This window comes from Boleophthalmus pectinirostris, unplaced genomic scaffold, assembly GCF_026225935.1.
Source record: "Boleophthalmus pectinirostris isolate CB_2022bp ecotype Guang Dong unplaced genomic scaffold, ASM2622593v1 HiC_scaffold_1, whole genome shotgun sequence".
Taxonomy (NCBI): Eukaryota; Metazoa; Chordata; class Actinopteri; order Gobiiformes; family Gobiidae; genus Boleophthalmus; species Boleophthalmus pectinirostris.
In genome coordinates this window covers 282,801-302,493 of record NW_026570970.1, presented here as the reverse complement: position 1 = coordinate 302,493, position 19,693 = coordinate 282,801, and the positions used below count along the sequence as shown (strand labels likewise).

Below are 19,693 nucleotides of genomic sequence, written 5' to 3'. Positions count from 1 at the left end.
GCAGTACTCGGGGGCGTCGGCGCGATCCGTGGCTAAAGTCCAGGTCTTCCTCTTGATGTCGCGGCGTTCCACCACGTACGCCGTGATCTTAGCGCCGCCGTCCGACTCCGGCTCCTCCCACGACAGGCTCACCTCGCCCTCCGCCGTGTCCATCACATGGAGGTTCTTCACCGGACCCGGGACGTCTGCGGGACAGGGAGGGTCAGACCAGAGACCAGAGTCCAGACCAGAGTCAAGACCAGAGACCAGAGTCCAGGTCTAAACTTGGTCTAAACCTGATCTAAACTTGGTCTAAACCCGGACTCACCGATCACGTCCAGGTTGATGTGGGCCTCGGCTTCTCCGTGCTTGTTCTTGATGTGGACGCGGTACCGGCCCTGGTCCTCTTTGGTCGGGCTCTTGAGCCGGTACTCGGTCTTGTCCAAACTGGTGTCGATGTTCTGGAACGGGAGGCTGGTCTCGCCGAAGAACCACTCGGCGTCGGCGCGAGGATAAGCGTCGTACGGAACTGTCATCACGAACGGTTTCCCAGCATCCGTCACCAGGCTCTGGTCTGTCGTCTTTATCTTAGGCACAGCTGAGGAACAGAGACCAGGACTAAACCAGGACTGAACCAGGACTGAACCAGGACTAAACCAGGACTGAACCAGGACTGAACCAGGACTAAACCAGGACTGAACCAGGACTGAACCAGGACTGAACCAGGACTGAACCAGGACTGAACCAGGACTAAACCAGGACTAAACCAGGACTAAACCAGGACTAAACCAGGACTGAAAGGACTAAAGGACTGAACCAGGACTGAACCAGGACTGAACCAGGACTGAACCAGGACTAAACCAGGACTAACAGGACTGAACCAGGACTAAACCAGGAACTGAACCAGGACTAAACCAGGACTAAACCAGGACTGAACCAGGACTGAACCAGGACTGAACCAGGACTAAACCAGGACTGAACCAGGACTGAACAGGACTAAACCAGGACTGAACCAGGACTAAACCAGGACTGAACCAGGACTGAACCAGGACTAAACCAGGACTAAACCAGGACTGAAACCAGGACTGAACCAGGACTGAACCAGGACTGAACCAGGACTAAACTGAACAGGACTGAACCAGGACTGAACCAGGACTGAAACCAGGACTAAACCAGGACTGAACCAGGACTGAACCAGGACTAAACCAGGACTGAACCAGGACTGAAACCAGGACTGAACCAGGACTAAACAAGGACTGAACCAGGACTAAACCAGGACTAAACCAGGACTGAACCAGGACTAAACAGGACTAAACAGGACTGAACCAGGACTGAGGACTGAAACCAGGACTAAACCAAGGACTGAACCAGGACTGAACCAGGACTGAACCAGGACTAGGACTAAACCAGGACTGAAACCAGGACTAAACAGGACTAACCAACCCAGGACTGAAAACCAGGACTGAACCAGGACTGAAACCAGGACTAAACCAGGACTAACCAGGACTGAACCAGGACTGAACCAGGACTGAACCAGGACCAGGACTGAAACCAGGACTAAACCAGGACTAACACCAGGACTGACCAGGACTAAACCAGGACTGAACCAGGACTAAACAAGGACTGAACCAGGACTGGAACCAGGACTAACAAGGACTGAACAGGACTGAACCAGGACTAAACAAAGGACTGAACCAGGACTAAACCAGGACTGGACTGAAACCAGGACTGAACCAGGACTGAACCAGGACTAACCAGGACTGAACCAGGACTGAACCAGGACTTAAACCGGACTGAAACCAGGACTAAACCAGGACTAAACCAGGACTGAACCAGGACTGAAACAGGACTAACAGACTGAACCAGGACTAAACAGAAAACCAGGACTAACCAGGACTGAACCAGGACTGAAACCAGACTAAACCAGGACTGACCAGGACTAAACCAGGACTGAACAGGACTGAAACAGGACTAACCAGGACTAAACCAGGACTGAAACAGGACTGAACAGGACTAAACCAGGACTAAACCAGGACTAAACCAGGACTGAACCAGGACTGAACCAGGACTGAACCAGGACTGAACCAGGACTAAACAAGGAACTGAACCAGGACTAAACCAGGAGGACTAACCAGGACTGAACCAGGACTAAACCAGGACTGAACCAGGACTAAACAGGACTAACCAGGAACTGAACCAGGACTAACACCAGACTAAAGACTGAACCAGGACTGGACTGAACCAGGACTGAAACCAGGACTAAACCAGGACTGAACCAGGACTGAACCAGGACTAAAACAGACTGACCAGGACTGAACCAGGACTAAGGACTAAACAAGGACTGAACCAGGACTAAACCAGGACTAAACCAGGACTGAACCAGGACTAAACCAGGACTGAACCAGGACTGAACCAGGACTAAACCAGGACTGAAACCAGGACTGAACCAGGACTAAACCAAGGACTGAACCAGGACTGAACCAGGACTGAAAAACCAGACTGAACCAGGACTAAACCAGGACTAACCAGGACTAAACCAGGACTGAACCAGGACTGGGACTGGACTAAACAGGACTAAACCAGGACTGAACCAGGACTGAACCAGGACTGAACCAGGACCAAACCAGGACTGAACCAGGACTGAACCAGGACTGAACCAGGACTAAACCAGGACTAAACCAGGACTAAACCAGGACTGAACCAGGACTGAACAGGACTGAACCAGGACTAAACAAGACTGACCAGGACTAAACCAGGACTAAACAGGACTGAACCAGGACTGAACCAGGATAACCAGGACTGAACCAGGACTAAACCAGACTGAACCAGGACTGAACCAGGACTGAACCAGGACTAAACCCAGGACTGAACCAGGACTAACCAGGACTAAACCAGGACTGAACCAGGACTGAACCCAGGACTAAAGGACCAGGACTAAACCAGGACTGAAACCAGGACTGAACCAGGACTAAACCAGGACTGAACCAGGACTGAACCAGGACTAACAGGACTAAACCAGGACTGAACCAGGACTGAACCAGGACTAAAGACTGAACCAGGACTGAACTAAACCAGGACTAAACCAGGACTAAACCAGGACTGAACCAGGACTGAACCAGACTGAACCAGGACTGAACCAGGACTGACTGAACAGGACTAAACCAGGACTAAACAGGACTGAACAGGACTGAACCAGGACTAAACCTGAACCAGGACTAAACAAGGACTGACCAGGACTAAACCAGGACTGAACCAGGACTGAACCAGGACTAAACCAGGACTGAACCAGGACTAAACAGGACTAAACCAGGACTGAACCAGGACTAACCAGGACTAAACCAGGACTGAACCAGGACTAAACCAGGACTGAACCAGGACTGAACCAGGACTGAACCAGGACTAAACCAGGACTGAACCAGGACTGAACCAGGACTAAACCAGGACTGAACCAGGACTAAACCAGGACTAAACCAGGACTGAACCAGGACTGAAACAGGACTGAACCAGGACTGAACCAGGACTAAAGGACAACCAGGACTGAACCAGGACTGAACCAGGACTAAACCAGGACTGAAACCAGGACTGAACCAGGACTAAACCAGGACTAAACAAGGACTGAACCAGGACTAAACCAGGACTGAACCAGGACTGAACCAGGACTAAACAAGGACTGAACCAGGACTGAACCAGGTCTAAACCAGGACTAAACCAGGACTGAACCAGGTCTAAACAAGGACTGAACCAGGACTAAACCAGGACTGAACCAGGACTAAACAAGGACTGAACCAGGACTGAACCAGGACTGAACCAGGTCTAAACAAGGACTAAACCAGGACTAAACCAGGACTAAACCAGGACTGAACCAGGTCTAAACAAGGACTGAACCAGGACTAAACCAGGACTAAACCAGGACTGAACCAGGTCTAAACAAGGACTGAACCAGGACTGAACCAGGACTAAACCAGGACTGAACCAGGACTGAACCAGGACTAAACAAGGACTGAACCAGGACTGAACCAGGACTTAACCAGGACTTAACCAGGACTAAACAAGGACTGAACCAGGACTGAACCAGGACTGAACCAGGACTGAACCAGGACTGAACCAGGACTGAACAAGGACTAAATCCATTCTAAACCTGGTCTAAACCCGGTCTTCCTCGGTCTGGGTCGGGCACTCACCTGCCAGCTCGAGTTTGGCGCGTGCGTCCTTGTCTTTGGCGACGATGCGGTACTCTCCCTGGTCTCGGGGTCGGATCTCACAGACCTGCAGTCGGTGGACTTTTCCCTCGCTGATCATCTGGTACTTGTCTCCCTGGACGATGATCATGTTGTTCCTCATCCAGCGAACCTCCACCCGGTCTTTGTTCAGCTCCGCCTCGAACACCACGTCTGAGCCCGGAGGTTCAAACAGGTCCTGGGGCGGCCGCACGATCTCCACCGGCGTTTCTGATGGACACGACGGGGCCGTTACAAACAGAACAACAACGACACAACAACGAAACAACCAACTCCAGATCTGCACCAGACTGTGTGACAGGTCTAAACCAGGACTAAACCCGGTCTAAACACGGTCTGGAGCACATAGGGGGACTCTTACCTTCCACGAAGAGTCTTGCTCGTGAGCGCCTCTCGTCCACCCCGCAGGCGTACTCACACTCATCGTCCGGACGACACGTCTTCACGATCAGACGACACGTTTTACCCTCACGCTCCATGTGATACCTGCAACACACACCGGGTCAGAACCACCGGAACCACCGTTAGAACCGCAGAGAACACCGACACCGGGTGTCACTGTACCACTTGACTGAAGCTTTCTCTTTGTCTTAGTCTCTGGTCTCAGTCTCTGGTCTCAGTCTCAGTCTCGGTCTCAGTCCTGGACTCAGTCCTGGACTCACCTGGGTCCCTCTCTGATCTCCCGTCCGGCTCTGTACCACTTGACTGAAGCTTTCTCTTTGTTGACTTTGCAGCTGAACTCGGCGTCTTCGAACTCGGTGACGGTTTGGTCTTTGAGCGCCGCCGTGAAGTCGGTGGGCGCCTCGCTGATGATCAACTCCGCTGGGCACCTGGAACCGGAACCCAGAGAGTCAGATGCCCTCCCGCCACACCTGATGCCCTCCCACACACCCCTGATGCCTTAACGCCACTCCCACCAGAAGAACATAGGAAAAGAAGAAACCTGAGGAACCCCAAGGAACCCTGAAAAACCCTGAGGAACCCTGCAGAAAAAATTAGGAACTCTGTGGAACCCTGACCTGTCGTCTCCCACTTGAGCGGTGTACTCTCCCTCGTCGTCCATCACGCAGTCCTTGATGGTCAGCGTGTGTTTGAGCCCGTCCACGCGGTAAACGACCCGTTTGCTCAGAGGCACCTCCTGCCCGGCTTTGAACCAGCGCACCGTCGCCTCGGGTCGGTTCACTTTACACACGAACGAGATCGTCTTCTTCTCCTGCGTCTCGATGTCCTCAATGGGCTCCAAGAACTTCAGTTTCTCCTCTGAGGAGGTAAGAACGGGTCAGAAACCAGGACTAGACCAGCACTGAAACAGGACTAAACCTGGTCTAAACCAGGACTTAACATGGACTAAACTGGGTCTAATCCCAGCATTTGGTTGGCGTTGGGTTGGCGTTACCTGCGACGGTGGCGTTGGCGCTGCTCTTGGCCGTCTCGCCGCGCTGGTTGCTCAGGAGGACGGTGTACTGAGCCTGGTCGTTCTTGTTGGCGTCGCGGATCCTCAGGGAGAACACGTTGTCCCGTTGACTCACCGTGAACTTGGCGCTCTCGAAAACCGTCTCGTCCTGTTTCAGCCACTTGGCTTTGGCGCCGTCCGAGTTCACCTCACAGTTAAACACGATCTCGCCGCCCTCCTTCACCTGCACGTCCCGCAGCGGGGTGACCACACGCAGGCGCTCTGAGGGACAGGGACAGGGTCAGGACAGAGTCAGGACAGGGTCAGGACCAGGACTACAGCAGGTCTAAACGTAGGTCTTACCGATGACGTAGAGTTCGGCGGAGGCCTTGACGTTGCCGATGTGCGCCGTGTATCCGCCCTCGTCCTTGCGGTCGCAGCTCTTCACGATGAGCGCGCGGCGTTTGCCTTCGCTCACCACGCCGTACTTCTCGCCTTCGCTCACTTCCTGATCTCCTCTGAACCACTTCACTTCGTACGTCTCCTTGGAAACGGAGCAAACAAACTCCGCCTTCTCGCCCTCCACCACCTCCACGTTCTGAGGCCGTGCGATGAACTCAGCCGCCAGCTCTGCGGAGAGGAGAGCAGTTAGAACGAGAACTAAACCAGGACTAAACCCGGTCTAAACCCGGTCTCACCGTTGATGCTGAGCTTGCCGGTGGTGGTCACGCTGGGGGACAGTTGGCAGGTGTAGTCGCCCCTGTCATCCAGGCGCAGGTCCTGGATGACCAGGACCCGTTTGCGCCCGTCGGTCAGGTGCTCGTAGCGCCCGCCCTCGGGGATCTCCTGCCCCTGTTTGAACCAGCGAACCTCGGCCGACGCCTTGGACACTTCACACACCAACTTCACCGAGTCCGTCTCCATCCCCTCCACGTTCGCCAGGTTCTTCGTGAAACGGGCGTCTTCCTCTGGAACCGGAGAGCACAGGTGTGTTTGTGCGTCTGTGTGTGTTGTGTTGTGTGTGTTGTGTGTGTGTGTTGTGTTGTGCGTCGTACCGATCACGGTGAGCATGCCGGAGCTCTTGGCGGTTCTGGCGTCGCACTCGTACTCGGCCTCGTCGTCAAACACAGACTTGTGCACGATCAGGATCCTCTGGACTCCCTTCGAGAGGATCTCGTACTTCTTACTCTTACGAATCTCATTCCCATCCCGGAACCAGCGCACCTGAGGAGGCACCACAACCGGGTCAGAACCAGGTCAGAACTGAGCAAGAACCGGGTCAGAACTGAGCAAGAACCGGGTCAGAACTGAGCAAGAACCGGGTCAGAACCGGGTCGGAAGCAGTAATTTTGGGGTGCAGTGTGTTAGTTGCACAGGTGCATTGTGGGGGCTGTAGTTCAGTGGGATAGTGTGTGAGGGGCACAGGTGCATTGTGGGGGCTGTAGTTCAGTGGGATAGTGTGTGAGGGGCAGAGGTGCATTGTGGGGGCTGTAGTTCAGTGGGATAGTGTGTGAGGGGCACAGGTGCATTGTGGGGGCTGTAGTTCAGTGGGATAGTGTGTGAGGGGCAGAGGTGCATTGTGGGGGCTGTAGTTCAGTGGGATAGTGTGTGAGGGGCAGAGGTGCATTGTGGGGGCTGTAGTTCAGTGGGATAGTGTGTGAGGGGCAGAGGTGCATTGTGGGGGCTGTAGTTCAGTGGGATAGTGTGTGAGGGGCACAGGTGCATTGTGGGGGCTGTAGTTCAGTGGGATAGTGTGTGAGGGGCAGAGGTGCATTGTGGGGGCTGTAGTTCAGTGGGATAGTGTGTGAGGGGCACAGGTGCATTGTGGGGGCTGTAGTTCAGTGGGATAGTGTGTGAGGGGCAGAGGTGCATTGTGGGGGCTGTAGTTTCACCTTGGCAGACTCTCGGGACACTTCACATTCGAACTTTGCAGATTCTTTCTCTTTGACTTCAACGTCGTGCAGCGGTTTAGTGAACTCCACATGAGGCGCTGAAAGAGACAGAAACCAGGTCTAAACCAGGTCTAAACCAGGTCTAAACCAGGGCTACAGCAGGACTATGGCAGGTCTAAACCCGGTCTTGGTGGTACTTACGCAGGACCTCGAGGTAGCAGGAGGTCTTGAACTGTTGTGCGTCGCACGTGTACAGTTTGGCGTCGTCCGGGGCGCAGCCGTGGATCACGAGCGCCCGTCGCCGCCCCTCGCTCACAACGTCGTATTTCTTCGTCTTTCTGATCTCCTGTCCTTCTCTGAACCAGCGCACCTGCGGGCAAGAACCGGGTCAGAACCAGGACTAGACCAGGACTGGACCAGGACTAAACCAGGACTCGTACCTCGGCGTTCTCACGGGAAACCTGGCACTCCAGCACAGCAGTGGCCTCCTCCTCCACGGACTGATCCTCCAGAGGCTGAGTGAACTCTGCTGCCGGCTCTGAGGGACACAGAGAGGCTCTGAACCAGGACTAAACCAGGACTAAACCAGGACTGAACAAGAACTAAACCAGAGCTGAACCAGGGTCTGAACCAGGACTAAACCAGGACTGAACAAGCACTAAACAAGACTAAAGCAGGTGTGAACTAGGTCTAAACCAGGTCTAACCCAGGTCTTACCTCTCACGATGAGCTGGGCCTGGGTCTGGAAGTCCTGGGCGCAGAGCTTCACTTCTCCAGCCTCAGAGAGCTTCACGTCCCTCACGGTGAGCGCGTGGACTCTACCCACCACCCGGGTCTTCACCTGGATCACAACCAGACCAGACACATGAAGACCGACCAGGATCACAACCAGACCAGACACATGAAGACCGACCAGGATCACAACCAGACCAGACACCAGCAGGGTCTGAACCAGGACTGACCCAGGATCAATGACCTCGTTTACCTCGTCTTATTTTAATTCAGAATTAATCATTTGGATTTAAATAGTTCAGGATTAACATTTTCTCCTTGGATTTTACATGGAAATAATAATTTTGCAAATCCAAAGAGACGTGGATCAAAGTCCGAGTCCAGGACCAGTGGAGCCGGATCGTCCGGATCGACGCGTCAGAAGAACGACACGACGAGCTCGAAGCACCACAAACCACAAACACGATCCAGGAAACAAAACAAACACTTACTTCACTGTTCAAATTAACTCAGAATAAACATTTTCATTAAGAATTAAGTGTTTACATGAACTTTTTTAAGACGAATTCAGTTTGATTCAGAATTAATTGATTTTTATTCAGAGTTAAATCTCATGTGAACGTGGTGAATGGAACAAAACATTTCTTCTGTGAAGGTTCATGAAGAACAACTGTCCCCGTCTCGTTAAAGAAACAAACAAACTCTGGGGGGCGGATCCTTCTGGTGGTTTGTTGTTGTTGTTTTTTTGGGGGGGGGGTCCCTGTGGTCTGGTTTTGGGGGGGGGGTGTCATTCTTATCTGTTTCTATTTTTGCTGCAGCTGTGAAACCTAAACCAGGACTAAACACAAGACTAAACCAGGACTAAACCAGGACTAAACACAAGACTAAACCAGGACTAAACCAGGACTAAACACAAGACTAAACCAGGACTAAACCAGAACTAAACACAAGACTAAACCAGGACTAAACCAGGACTAAACACAAGACTAAACCAGGACTAAACCAGGACTAAACCAGGTCTAAACACAAGACTAAACCAGGACTAAACCAGAACTAAACCAGGACTAAACACAAGACTAAACCAGGACTAAACACAAGACTAAACCAGGACTAAACCAGGACTAAACCAGGACTAAACACAAGACTAAACCAGGACTAAACCAGGACTAAACACAAACTAAACCAGGACTAAACCAGGACTAAACCAGACTAAACCAGGACTAAAACTAAACCAGGACTAAACCAGGACTAAACCAGGTCTAAACCAGGTCTAAACCAGGTCTAAACCAGGTCTAAACACAAGACTAAACCAGGACTAAACCAGGACTAAACACAAGACTAAACCAGGACTAAACCAGAACTAAACACAAGACTAAACCAGGACTAAACCAGGACTAAACCAGGACTAAACCAGGACTAAACAAAGACTAAACCAGGACTAAACCAGACTAAACCAGGACTAAACACAAGACTAAACCAGGACTAAACACAAGACTAAACCAGGACTAAACCAGGACTAAACTAAACCAGGACTAAACCAGGACTAAACCAGGACTAAACCAGGACTAAACACAAGACTAAACCAGGACTAAACACAAGACTAAACCACTAAACAGGACTAAACCAGGACTAAACACAAACGACTAAAACCAGGACTAAACCAGGACTAAACTAAACACAAGACTAAACCAGGACTAAACCAGGACTAAACCAGGACTAAACCAGGACTAAACCAGGACTAAACCCAGGACTAAACCAGGACTAAACCAGGTCTAAACCAGGTCTAAACCAGGACTAAACACAAGACTAAACCAGGACTAAACCAGGACTAAACCCAGGACTAAACCAGAACTAAACACAAGACTAAACCAGGACTAAACCAGGACTAAACCAGGTCTAAACCAGGACTAAACACAAGACTAAACCAGGACTAAACACAAGACTAAACCAGGACTAAACCAGAACTAAACACAAGACTAAACCAGGACTAAACCAGGACTAAACACAAGACTAAACCAGGACTAAACACAAGACTAAACCAGGACTAAACCAGAACTAAACACAAGACTAAACCAGGACTAAACCAGGACTAAACACAAGACTAAACCAGGACTAAACCAGGACTAAACCAGGACTAAACCAGGACTAAACCAGGACTAAACCAGGACTAAACCAGGTCTAAACCAGGTCTAAACCAGGACTAAACACAAGACTAAACCAGGACTAAACCAGGACTAAACCAGGACTAAACCCAGGACTAAACCCAGGACTAAACCAGGACTAAACCAGGACTAAACCCAGGACTAAACCCAGGACTAAACCCAGGACTAAACCAGGACTAAACCAGGTCTAAACCAGGACTAAACCAGGACTAAACACAAGACTAAACCAGGACTAAACCCAGGACTAAACCAGGACTAAACCAGGACTAAACCCAGGACTAAACCAGGACTAAACCAGGTCTAAACCAGGACTAAACCAGGACTAACCCATAAATAAATCAATAAAAATCACACATGACAGACATTCACACTTCACAGCATCAGGGGACACAAGAACAAATTTAGTTTCCATTTAAAAGTGAGACCAGATCCTCGGTCTGAACCACAGATTTTGCCGCAGACTTTGACTCTGTGGTTCAGACGGTTCTTATCAACAAATACAAGAAAAAGTCAACAAACGCTCGATAAAGGAAAGATTAAAATGATGTAAAATGTTAGATGACAGTTTTAAAGTCTTGAGCTTCAGTTTCAGGTGAACTCGCCGTTCTCCTCGTCCACATTTTCGTGGACATTTCTACTTCTTCTCTGTGGAAAAACTACTGAACTGTGAATTTTATTTTATTTTTTCAAAAGTCCACGACGTTTCTTTGGTTTTATTCGTGTTTAAGTCCAAACGGTTCTGATCCCACGGTTCAGACCAGGACAGGACAGATCTGGACCGAGGTCTGAGTCTGGATCTGTCGGTTTTAGGACGTAAAGAAGCAAAGACAAAACCCAACGTGTGAAAGTCTGGGGCCGGACCTTTCACATTCTCCAGGACTCTGTGTGTGCGAGGGGTCAAAAAGTTTAAAAGCAGCGGTAAAAACTGATAAGGGAGAAAAAAAACAGAAGCTCATGTCTCAGTTTAAATATTTGGCTGCATCTTTTTAAAAACTGAAGAGAAATCTGAAAAAGTGTCATGTGATTCGGGCGTTTCCAGGTGTTTCTAAATATTTCTGCATCATCTACTCTCTGCGCTGTGATCAGAAAACTGCACAGGGTCCGGTTTGGTTGGTTTGGATCTTCTCTTCTTTACGAATGAGCAGGTCTCCAGGCTTTTTCACTGACAAAATATCAAAACCTTTCCCTGACTTTCCAGCACCTACATGTGTAGAACTGATCATAGTTTTAGGTGTAAATCTGAAACATTAACTCTTTCCTCTCACCTTATGGTTTGGGATTATAGTTTTTGAACATTTTAAATCGTGTCAGTGCATTTACTGTCGTCTCTTTAAAAAAAACGTTCAGAAATATTCACAACAGACTCATGAGAACTGAATTTACAAATTTCCATGACTTTTCCAGGATTTCCATGACCGTGGGAACCCTGGATGAGGTGAGAGAAACTGGTCTGATTTCACTGAGTTCCTCTGAGTGACTGAGTTTAGGATCAGGTGAAACTGTGGAGGTTTTTCACATCGTTGGACAAATCTGTAAAAAAAAGTGCCTCTCAAACAGAGCAAAGAAAGAATTAAAAACATTTGTTGACAGTTTCCCGTGTTTCACTGAACGGTTGTTTCACTGATTCACTCCTCTTCACATCGCTCTGAGATCTGCTTCTCAACAGAGTTTCAGTTTTATCTTTTCAGATTCTTCTCTCATGTCTGAGTCGTTTCTGAACGTCTCTGTGGACGTCTTTCTTTTTCTGTTCATCGTCTGAATAATTTAAAACAGACTGAAGTTTCTTTACGCTCGTTTCATTCCAAACTTTAACAGATTTCAATAGTATTTGTAGTACTTGTAGTACTTGTAGTATCCGTAGTATCTGTAGTACTCACCCTGTCACTGGGCTCCATGCGCGCTCCGTTCACGTACCACTCCACACTGATCCCTTCGTACGAGAGCTCACACTCGAACGTGGCCGTCTCTCCTGCAGTCACCTCCACGTCCTTCAGGGGGCGCATCACCGAGATGGAGCGAGCTGACCACGCCAAGACGAAGAGACGAAGAAAAAATAATAATAAATAAATAAATAAATAAATATTAGAATAAATAACAGTGATGGAAAGAGAGAGAGAGAGAGAGAGAGATGAAGGAATGAAAGACAAACAGAAGTATAAAATGGAATGATCACAAAGTAAAAAACAAAAGCAGAAAGAAAAAGAGAGAAAGAAAAAGAGTGAAGTGTTCAGACGGAGAGCAGGAGCAGAAAGACGAGAGGAGAGAGGGAGGAGAGGAGGACACACACGGTCCCGCCTCTCGGCCAATCAGGAGCCTCCCTCACACCTCTCGGCCAATCAGGAGCCTCCCTCACACCTCTCGGCCAATCAGGAGGCGGCTCTCTCACCTCTGAGGCGGCTCCATTTGTCTCTGTACATCACACTGAGGGGTTAAACCTGATGCCCTCCCCCCAAGTCACTCAGGACCCAGGACTAAACCAGGTCTGAACCAGGACTAAACCAGGTCTAAACCACCAGGACTAGACCAGGACTAAACCAGGACTAGATCATGATGGACACTCCTGTTCACCCCTGCACCAGACGATAGCGGGACAGATAATACTCCCTACAACAAACTTAGCCGTAAAATGTAAATATTATAATTCAGACAAAGATAAAACTGTTGTTATAACGAGTCAGATGACCAGACTTTTAACAGTCTGGTCCTTCCACACTTAAACTCGGGGGACATTTCTAAATCAAATATTAATCACATTTTCTCCTCCAAAAGAAACAATCAGGATTATTGATCATGGAAGAGTTTTTTGTTCTTGTTGACCCGAGTTCAGCCGCAGTGACGTACGGACTAGACTCGTGCTCCTCCTCCTCGTGGACTCGAGTGACTCGAGTGACTTGAGCAGAAAGTCAGTTTAACCTCAGAAGAATCGATAAAAAGATAAAAGTGTTTGTGGAAAAACCTGAGTCGTGATTTTAAAAAGAGAATAAAGCTTCACAAAGCTCTGGAATCAATCAGTTATACATTAAACTTAGTTTTTATTTATATTTACAGTGAGTCGTGAGTGAAATTAAATAAACTCAAACTTCTTGTTCAGACGCTGTTTTTCTTTCGTGGATTCTGTCGATGTTTAACAGAGTTTGTGTTTGAAAAACTTCAGATTAAACTCTTTGTCCTGATCCATGAGGCTGGAGTCTGGGTTTGGTTTTTTGTTTTGTTTTGTTGAGCTGCAAAATTAACTAATAAAAAAAAAAAAAACTGTAACATTCACACTATAATACTCCCTACAACTGTACAACAACTTTATTCCCATTTATATTTTTCTCTTTGTTATTTTATTTTCTCCTGTGTCCAAATCATTTCCCTTTGGATCAATAAAGTTTGTCTAAGTGTAAATCTGAACCAGAACTAAACCAGGACTAGACCAGGACTAGACCAGGACTAGACCAGGACTGAACGTGGTCTGACCTTTGACCCTGAGCTGGGCGTTGGACTTGGCGTTGGCGGCGGCGAAGTCCACGGCTCCGGCCATGTCCAGCTTCACGTTGTAGAGGATCAACATGTGACGCTTCCCCTCCTCCTTAATCTCCACGTCCTGAAACACCAGAGACCACACCTCAGTAAGAGCGTCTGCGATTGGCCGGCGCCCGCTCCTGGCAGATGATGATGATGTCACTCGGATACTCACGGCTGATTGGTGCAGAGGCTCTCCCTTCAGTTTCCAGTTCCCGTGGACGTCCTCCTCCGAAATGTCCGTCTCAAACTTGGCTGTTTCTGTCTCTGTCACTTCCACACTGTAGAGCGGACGCACCACCTTAATGTCCCGCTCTGACGAAGACGAGGACGAGGACGAGGACGAGGACGAGGACGAGACGAGGACGAGGACGAAGACGAGGACGAAGACGAAGACGAGGACGAAGACGAGGACGAAGACGAGGATGAAGACGAAGACGAGGACGAAGACGAGGACGAAGACGAGGATGAAGACGAAGACGAGGACGAGGGGGAGGAGGAGAAAAAAATAGTGAATTTTCGTTTCATTTGAGGAAAGTTTATTTTCTGAAGTTTCACAGCGACGTCACGTCTCTGGAGAAATGAGTCCCAAAGTTTAAATACAAGAAAATACACAGTTTGTAGTATTTGTAGTATTCATACCTTTGATACTGTAGTATTTGTAGTAGTATTCATAGTATTAGTAGAATTAGTAGTACTTGTAGTATTTGTACCTTCGGTGTTGAGGTTGGAGGTCGTCCTACACCTGCACCTGTACGTGCCAATGTTGTAGTAATAATATTCGTAGTATTTGTAGTGTTCATAGTTTTCGCAATAGTATTAGTAGTACTTGTAGTATATGTAGTATTAGTAGTATTCGCATTAGTATTTGTAGTATTTGTACCTTCGATGTTGAGGTTGGCGGTGGTCTTGTTAGACCCGCAGTCGCACGTGTACGCTCTGATGTTGTAGTAGCAGTAATAGTAGTTTTCACAGTAGTATTAGTAGTATTTCTAGTATCTGTAGTATCTATAGTATTTGTAGTATTCATACCTTCGATGTTGAGGTTGGCGGTGGTCTTGTCGGAGCCGCAGTCGCACGTGTACGCTCCGATGTTCGCCTTCTCGGCCTTGCGCACCGTCAGGATACGTTTCTTGCCGTCCGTCGTCATGGCGATGTTCTTCGACGGCGTCAGCTCTTTTCCGTCCTTGAACCATTTGACGTCGGCGGCGGCTTTGCTGAGCTCACACACGAGACGCACCTCGTCCCGCTCCACCGCCGTGTAGTTCTGCAGCTTCATCGTGAAGTACAGGTCTCCCTCTGGAACGAGACCGAGAACTGGGTCTAAAACGGGTCTGGACCAGGTCTGGACCACAACTGGACCAGGACTGAACCAAAAGTAAACCATGTCTAAACCAAAACTAAACCATGTCTAAACCAGGACTGAACCAGGTCTGGAACAGGTCAGGACCAGGTCTAAACCAGGACTGGACCAGGTCAGAACCAAAACAAAACCAGGTCTAAACCAAAACTAAAGCAGGTCTAAACCCTGGCCTAACACCGGTCTTGGACTGGTGGTACCTATGACGGTGAGCATGGCGGTGAGGCTCTTGTCCATGGCCTCGACGCGGATCATGGACGTGTCGTCGATGGTCGCCTCTTTGATGGACAGCGTGTGGGCGCGGCCCTGGTCCGACATGTGCACCACCTTCGACGGGTGAAGACGCACGTCATTTTTGTACCAAACCACCGGGATCTTCTCGTGAGACAACTCCACCGAAAACTCTGCCGTCTCACGCTCCTTCACTGTCACGTCTTTGATCGGCTTCACAAACTCCAGACGGATACCTGCGGGTACGAGGAGGGCACAAGGAGGGCACAAGGAGGGCACAAGGAGGGCACAAGGAGGGTACGAGGAGGGCACAAGGAGGGCACAAGGAGGGCACAAGGAGGGCACAAGGAGGGTACGAGGAGGGCACGAGGAGGGCACAAGGAGGGTACGAGGAGGGCACAAGGAGGGCACAAGGAGGGCACAAGGAGGGTACACAGTTTAGTGTGTTTTTAAAGTGGGTGTTTAAAGTGCGTGTTTAAAGTGCGTGTTTAAAGTGGGTGTTTAAAGTGGGTGTTTAAAGTGCGTGTTTAAAGTGCGTGTTTAAAGTGCGTGTTTAAAGTGGGTGTTTAAAGTGCGTGTTTAAAGTGCGTGTTTAAAGTGCGTGTTTAAAGTGGTGTGTTTAAAGTGCGTGTTTAAAGTGCGTGTTTAAAGTGCGTGTTTAAAGTGGGTGTTTAAAGTGCGTGTTTAAAGTGCGTGTTTAAAGTGTGCGTTCACCCTGAATGATGAGTTTGCCGGACGTCCTCTTGTCCTCCGCCTCAAACATGTACTTGGCCTCGTCTTCGTACGCTGCGGACTTCACTCTCAGCACGTACAGGTTCCCCTCCTGCAAACACTCAAACTTCTCGTCGCTCTGGACTTCCGCGGAACCCTTCAGCCAACGGAACGTCTTCGGAATGCGAGAAACTTCCACCTCAAAACGCGCCTCGTCCTTCTCGTACACCTGCACATCGCTCAGCGGGGTGAGGAAGTTCAGAGGAAGCTCTGACGCGGAAGAGAGACGAAGTTCAGTTTAGTTTGTTAAGATCCCCAAACAACACACAAAAATATAAACAACTAATTCAGATAACAGATAAAATGCACTTGTGGGCACTTGTGGGCACTTGTGGGCACTTGTGGGCACTTGTGGGCAGAGTTCGTGTCTCACCTTTGACCTTGAGGTTGGCGGCACACTTGGCGTTGGCGGCGCTGAAGGACACCTCTCCGGTCATGGGCACTCTGCAGTTGTACAGGATCAGAGTGTGTTTGGGTCCCTCCTCGATGATGTCCACGTCCTGCAGGGGGCGACACAGAGGCACAAACGGGTCAGAACCAGAACCACCAGAACCTTCCCCTCACAGATGAAGGCCCAACAAGTTGGTCTCTGGTCTGGTCTTTGGTCTCTGGTCCAGTCTCTGGTCCCTGGTCTGGTCCAGTCCTAGTCTGGTCTCAGGTCTGGACTCACAGAGGACGGGTTGAGGATTTCTCCGTTGAGCTTCCATTGCCCGTGAACGTCATCGGCCGAGATCTCGACCTCGAATCGAGCGGTTTCTCCATCGAACAGCTCCACCCCGTAAATCGGACGCACCACCTTAATGTCCCGAGCTGCAAGAACACAGAACCAGGTCAGAACCAGGTCAGAACCAGGACTAAAGCAGGACTGAACAAGGACTAATGCAGGTCCAAACTCGGCCTAAACTTGGTCTAAAGCCGGTCTAACTCCAGTCTAAACTCTGTCTAAACTTGGTCTAAGCTCGATCTACACCCAGTCTACACCTGATCTAAAACGTCAGTCTATACCCAGATCAAACCCGGTCTCGTACCTTCCACGCTGAGCTTGGCTCTGGTCTGGTCTGTTCCACAGTCGCAGCAGTACTGTCCTTGGTCTGGTATCTCCACCTTCTTGAGGACCAGGGTTCTTCGGGTTCCTTCGCTCTTCAGGACCAGAGTCTTGGACTGGGTCAGCTCCACCTGGTCCCGGTACCAGACCACCGGCACGTCCTTACTCAACTCACAGTTAAGCTCCACCTCGTCCTTCTCCACCGCCGTGAAGTCCGACAGCTTCGTGATGAAGACGGCGTCTCCCTCTGCCAGAGAAGAAAAGGTCAGAAGAGAAGAAGAAGAAGAAGAAGAAGAGGGACAAAACGAACGACTGAGGATGAAACATGAGGCGTGTCAGATGGAGCAGTGAGTGGAGCTGATGTTTAAGATGTTACAGACACACGGATGGACTGAGAAGGTCTTAGAAGGTCTGAGATGGTCTTGAGATGGTCTGTGGTTGTCTGGGATGGTCTGGGATGGTCTGGAATGGTCTGGAATGGTCTGGGATGGTCTGGGATGGTCTGGGATGGTCTGGGGTGGTCTGGAATGGTCTGGGATGGTCTGGGATGGTCTGGGGTGGTCTGGGATGGTCTGGGGTGGTCTGGGGTGGTCTGAGATGGTCTGGGGTGGTCTGGGGTGGTCTGGGGTGGTCTGGGGTGGTCTGGAATGGTCTGGGGTGGTCTGGGATGGTCTGGGGTGGTCTAGGATGGTCTGGGATGGTCTGGGATGGTCTGGGGTGGTCTGGGGTGGTCTGAGATGGTCTGAGGTGGTCTGGGGTGGTCTGAGGTGGTCTGAGATGGTCTGGGGTGGTCTGGGGTGGTCTGAGGTGGTCTGAGATGGTCTGGGGTGGTCTGGGGTGGTCTGGGATGGTCTGAGGTGGTCTGGGATGGTCTGGAGTGGTCTGGGGTGGTCTGGGGTGGTCTGGGATGGTCTGGGGTGGTCTGGGGTGGTCTGGAATGGTCTGAGGTGGTCTGAGATGGTCTGGGGTGGTCTGGGGTGGTCTGAGGTGGTCTGAGATGGTCTGGGATGGTCTGGGATGGTCTGGGGTGGTCTGGGGTGGTCTGAGATGGTCTGAGGTGGTCTGGGGTGGTCTGGGATGGTCTGGGATGGTCTGGGGTGGTCTGGGGTGGTCTGAGGTGGTCTGGAATGGTCTGGGATGGTCTGGGATGGTCTGGGGTGGTCTGGGATGGTCTGGGGTGGTCTGGGGTGGTCTGGGATGGTCTGGGGTGGTCTGGGATGGTCTGGGGTGGTCTGGGATGGTCTGGGATGGTCTGGGGTGGTCTGGGGTGGTCTGGGGTGGTCTGAGATGGTCTGGGGTGGTCTGGGGTGGTCTGGGATGGTCTGGGGTGGTCTGGGATGGTCTGGGATGGTCTGGGGTGGTCTGGGGTGGTCTGGGGTGGTCTGAGATGGTCTGGGGTGGTCTGAGATGGTCTGAGGTGGTCTGGGGTGGTCTGGGATGGTCTGAGATGGTCTGAGGTGGTCTGGGGTGGTCTGAGATGGTCTGGGATGGTCTGGGATGGTCTGGGGTGGTCTGGAATGGTCTGAGGTGGTCTGGGATGGTCTGGGATGTTCTGTGGTTGTCTGGGGTGGTCTGGGGTGGTCTGAGATGGTCTGGGGTGGTCTGGGGTGGTCTGGGGTGGTCTGGAATGGTCTGGGGTGGTCTGGGATGGTCTGGGGTGGTCTAGGATGGTCTGGGATGGTCTGGGATGGTCTGGGGTGGTCTGGGGTGGTCTGAGATGGTCTGAGGTGGTCTGGGGTGGTCTGGGGTGGTCTGGGATGGTCTGGGATGGTCTGGGGTGGTCTGGGGTGGTCTGAGGTGGTCTGGAATGGTCTGGGATGGTCTGGGATGGTCTGGGGTGGTCTGGGATGGTCTGGGGTGGTCTGGGGTGGTCTGGGATGGTCTGGGATGGTCTGGGATGGTCTGGGGTGGTCTGGGATGGTCTGGGATGGTCTGGGGTGGTCTGGGGTGGTCTGGGGTGGTCTGAGATGGTCTGGGGTGGTCTGGGGTGGTCTGGGATGGTCTGGGGTGGTCTGGGATGGTCTGGGATGGTCTGGGGTGGTCTGGGGTGGTCTGGGGTGGTCTGAGATGGTCTGGGGTGGTCTGAGATGGTCTGAGGTGGTCTGGGGTGGTCTGGGATGGTCTGGGATGGTCTGAGATGGTCTGAGGTGGTCTGAGGTGGTCTGGGGTGGTCTGAGATGGTCTGGGATGGTCTGGGATGGTCTGGGGTGGTCTGGAATGGTCTGAGGTGGTCTGGGATGGTCTGGGATGTTCTGTGGTTGTCTGGGGTGGTCTGGGGTGGTCTGGGGTGGTCTGGGATGGTCTGGGATGGTCTGGGATGGTCTGAGGTGGTCTGGGGTGGTCTGGGATGGTCTGGGATGGTCTGGGATGGTCTGGGATGGTC

At 50.8% G+C, this 19,693-nt stretch overlaps 1 protein-coding gene across 1 annotated transcript in view; it reads right to left on the bottom strand.

Moving 5' to 3' along the window:
- LOC110165165 (titin-like) overlaps positions 1–19,693 on the bottom strand; it is a 243,161-nt gene that overhangs the window by 108,088 nt on the left and 115,380 nt on the right. The window contains 23 exon segments of the mRNA XM_055150484.1: positions 1–185; positions 308–577; positions 4,161–4,427; positions 4,579–4,703; positions 4,880–5,047; positions 5,237–5,477; positions 5,614–5,892; positions 5,974–6,240; positions 6,309–6,578; positions 6,666–6,834; positions 7,503–7,600; positions 7,704–7,872; positions 7,943–8,040; positions 8,220–8,343; positions 12,274–12,416; positions 13,859–13,985; positions 14,079–14,218; positions 14,936–15,202; positions 15,464–15,730; positions 16,209–16,475; positions 16,639–16,765; positions 16,936–17,075; positions 17,294–17,557. The exon segment at positions 1–185 is cut by the window's left edge and continues 115 nt beyond it. Of these exon segments, the coding sequence (XP_055006459.1) occupies positions 1–185; positions 308–577; positions 4,161–4,427; positions 4,579–4,703; positions 4,880–5,047; positions 5,237–5,477; positions 5,614–5,892; positions 5,974–6,240; positions 6,309–6,578; positions 6,666–6,834; positions 7,503–7,600; positions 7,704–7,872; positions 7,943–8,040; positions 8,220–8,343; positions 12,274–12,416; positions 13,859–13,985; positions 14,079–14,218; positions 14,936–15,202; positions 15,464–15,730; positions 16,209–16,475; positions 16,639–16,765; positions 16,936–17,075; positions 17,294–17,557 (4,472 nt within the window).